The 3,834-nt window shown below is 31.5% G+C and overlaps 1 protein-coding gene across 1 annotated transcript; it reads left to right on the top strand.

Annotated features, from left to right (window-relative positions):
- The first annotated feature begins 1,029 nt into the window (after positions 1–1,029).
- Positions 1,030–3,264, top strand: LOC106350611 (trehalase-like). Its single transcript, XM_048768287.1, has 9 exons — positions 1,030–1,561; positions 1,650–1,721; positions 1,808–1,908; positions 1,999–2,107; positions 2,188–2,260; positions 2,347–2,508; positions 2,587–2,674; positions 2,752–2,851; positions 2,935–3,264. The coding sequence occupies exons 4-9, from the start codon at positions 2,103–2,105 to the stop codon at positions 3,080–3,082; spliced, it is 576 nt and encodes a 191-aa protein (XP_048624244.1). The 5' UTR covers positions 1,030–1,561; positions 1,650–1,721; positions 1,808–1,908; positions 1,999–2,102; the 3' UTR covers positions 3,083–3,264.
- Positions 3,265–3,834: the final 570 nt, after the last annotated feature.

Genomic DNA, 3,834 nt, shown 5'->3' on the forward strand with positions numbered 1-3,834 from the left:
CACCGAGAGTGTCACTTTCTAGAACTTTAAACATTGAAGTTTTTTTACTAGCACTTTAAACCTTCAAAGTGACATTTTTATCATAATAAACCTCCAACGACGTTTTCCAGTTCATAGACGAGCGGTACTGTTCATTTTACAGGTTAAAATAATGACATATCGGTTTTTTTTCTTAAAAAAAAATATGTAAAAATACAAAAAAATTCGAATGAAATTGGAAAAAATTATAAAAAAATCAAAACGAAACTAAAAAAAATTCAAAATTCAAAAAACATAAATATTAAAATTTCAAACTTAAAAATAAAATAAAATATTAAAAATTCTAAAAATAAGATCTAAAATTAAAATGTCAAATTTAAAAACGAAAATAAAATTTTAAAAATTCTAAATATAAGATCTAAAATATTTAAAAAATAATAATTTGAGATTTTTCTTTATTTATTTGTATTTATATATTTAGAGCATAAGAGTCTTTTGCATCTTTAATAAAACATTTTTGGTCATTTTCTTTCTTAGAAAATCTTTTTGGGACAAAACTCAATATAATCTATTTGAGAGAATTATTAGTCTTGCGTATGGTCACCATCAATTAACATGGGGTGAAATTAGCGGTCCCCGAAATGCTTTCTGCGAAGTGTACTTATGCGCTAGTCGGGCTATGTAAAGTGTCTGGATATTCAGATTATAAAAAAAAAGTTTTTGAAGGTAGCAAGTTTTGATATATTGGTTTTGATGGAGGCAAGTTTTGATATCATCATAAGTGACAGTCACTTTAATTGGATGGAATTTTAAAATAAATATAATTTTTTTGGTTAAATATTTACAATTTTTTTTTTACAATTTTAATTTTTAAGTTTAAAGTTTTAATTTTAGATCTTATTTTAGAATTTTTAAAATAAAATTTAAAAAATTCTTTTTTAAATTTGACATTTTAATTTTAGATTTTATTTTTGAATTTTTTGAATTTTTAATATTTTATTTTATTTTTAAGTTTGAAATTTTAATTTTAATTTTTATGGTTTTTGAATTTTTAGATTTTTTTAAAGTTTTGTTTTGAATGTTTTACATTTTTGTCCAATTTCATTCGATTTTTTCTGTATTTTTTTGTATTTTTATTTTTTATTTTTTTCAAAAAAATTACCGACACTTCATCATTTTGACATGTAAAATAAACAGTACCGGTCGTCTATGAATAGAAAAACGTTTTTGGAAGTTTATTATGATAAAAATGTCACTTTAAAGATTTAAAATGCTAGTAAAAAAAAGTGGTAGAAAGTGATAGTGTTTAAAATGCAACATATTATTTGTAGAGATTTTAATGGGCTTCTCACAGCTCAGCCCGGTAAGCAACATATGATTGGTTTCTTTTTATTTTGTCTTTGTGGACTCGGTAATCGTTAGGGTTACCTTCATCTTCTTCGATATCCTTCGTCCTCTGTGCTCTTCCTATACCGGTGTATCTTTTTGTTACTCGATCTCTTCGAATCCAGCCACGTTCTCTGCCAACGAAACGAATCCTATTCCTATAACGCCTTCTCCAGCCTCCTATATATAGAGAATGGTGAGTTCATATTTGACTCTTCACTTTTCTCCCTCACTTTTTCTTTTGTTTAACTCCGCAACCGCCGTTACGAAAATGTCTTCATCAGGTGCTCCAGTCGATGTAGTCGCCTGCTCTCTAGCTTAACATGTCTGTAACCTCCATTACTAAAAACCCTCAGGTTAGTTTTTTCAGATGAGTCGAGCAATGATTTGGTGTGTTCTGTGGTTTAATTGTTGGTTATATTATATCTTTTAATTTTTGTAGGAAAACGCAAGGTGGTTATTCGTGATGCTAATGGCTATGATCACATGTTAAGCCGCTATTACGCCATGCGGAACATGCCTAGACCTGATTCCTATGTTTTCGTATGTTTCTTGTCTCATTGCTGCAAGTAATCTCTTTTTTTTTAACTGTGAAAATATGTTTAATCTCTCTTATCTCTATGTATACCACAGGATCAAGAATCTCTTTCAGGGTTTTCGAATACGTTAGAGAAACAACGGTTCCATAGAGATATAGCCACTTCTGCTAAAACGGATGTGATTTCAGCACACGATGGATGAGGTTACATCAATTATCAAAAACTGCGACTAGATTAGTTTATATAAGTGTCACACTTAACTAATATCAAATAATATATACAGGGATCCTCCTAATTTCGCAACGATGGCTACTACGTCAGTTGTTCCTGTTGATTTAAACGTTTTTCTTCTTAAGGTTTCTCTACTCTATTAATTATGGTTAAAGATTTGTAGAGGAATATGCTTGTGAGCCTTGAAATGATATTTTTTTGTTTACCGTAGATGGAACTCGATATAGCGTTCATAATGGAGATTTGTGGGGATAAAAATGGTTCAGACCGTTTTGTGAAAGTTTCAAAAGCGAGAATGAAAGCGTTTGAAGCTGTGTTTTGGAACGCAGAAGGAGGACAGTGGCTAGATTACTGGCTTTTCTCCAGTGGTGATGTAAGTTACATAATATCTTAGTTACAATGCTGGATTTGTGTAGGTTCTTAAACATTGCGAGCGTGTTTGTGTCTTCAGGAGCCTGAGACATGGAAAACTGAGAACCAAAAGACCAATGTTTTTGCATTTAACTTTGCTCCAATCTGGATCAGTTCCTTCGACTCAAGTAAAAATATGCCTACACGTATCCTATTATACTACGCATTTTCTTGTGGATGAACGTTTTATCTTTGTAACATGTAGATGAAAATCTTGTCGAGAAAGTTGTGAAGGCTCTTGAAAACCCATGGCTCATTGCTCCTGCTGGGATCTTAACCTCTTTGACAAACTCAGAACAGCAATGGTAAATGAAACTTGTGGTTCAAGTATTCACTTTAAATCTTTATATTACTTGAATTTTAATATTTTTTGAAATATACATAATAGGGATTATCCAAATGGATGGGCTCTGCAACAAGAGATTATTGTTACAGGGCTAGCGAAATCCGGTCTGAAGGAAGCAAAAGAGATATGTGTTTATGCTGGTGATGTTTGTTGGAATCAATCAATAAAGAATCTAAAGACAAAAGATTAGATTCTTGAGGTTTAGGATAAATCTTGAAAGAATCAAATGAGAAATGAACATCAAAGGGAGTTTATTGATCAAAGATTGTATTACAAGAATAGTTTCTAGTGTAAAGTAATCTAAGAATCCATAAACCCTTTGTAATAAGTGTTTAATATGTCAAATGGGAGAAGAGAGCCCTTTTCTCATAAGGAGGAGCTCCTTATTTATAGAAAGATAAAGCCTAGGGCTTCCTAGCAATATGAGCCTAATTATTGTCTAATGGGCCTTGAGGTTGATGTAAAATTCACCCCCAACAGTAAGCCCCCAATGTTCGTAGAGAGAGATGAAGTCGATCTCTATGAATTTTACGAATAGGGTTTATTAGACAATTAATTAGACACGTATGCATATGACGATTTAGGCGAGTTTACTTTGAACCTTGATTACGCGTTTAAGCACACACCAATTAACCTAATGTGCCAACAATACCACAATCGAATGGTATGTCATTGTAGCATTTTAGGATCGAATCCACAGAGAACTAGAGACTTATAACACCAAGAATACACAAACCTTCCTAATCTAAGCAAACAAGAAGATAGATGATTTGTAACAAACTAATATCCTAGAAATATAAACAAGTGAATCCATGGGCTAAGGGAATTGACTTCAAGAAACTAAGATCCAATCTAGGTGACAAGCTTTCAATCAAAGTAATCTCTTAAGTCTAAACACAATTTTAGACAAGTCCTATGTCTAGGTAAATGTCCATTTGCTTA

Source organism: Brassica napus, chromosome C9, assembly GCF_020379485.1.
Source record: "Brassica napus cultivar Da-Ae chromosome C9, Da-Ae, whole genome shotgun sequence".
Classification (NCBI taxonomy): domain Eukaryota; kingdom Viridiplantae; phylum Streptophyta; class Magnoliopsida; order Brassicales; family Brassicaceae; genus Brassica; species Brassica napus.

Coding starts and splice junctions, on each gene's coding strand:
- LOC106350611 (XM_048768287.1), top strand. Junction 2,261..2,346: donor TAAACGTTTTTCTTCTTAAG/GTTTCTCTACTC, acceptor TGTTTACCGTAG/ATGGAACTCGATATAGCGTT. Junction 2,852..2,934: donor ACAAACTCAGAACAGCAATG/GTAAATGAAACT, acceptor TATACATAATAG/GGATTATCCAAATGGATGGG.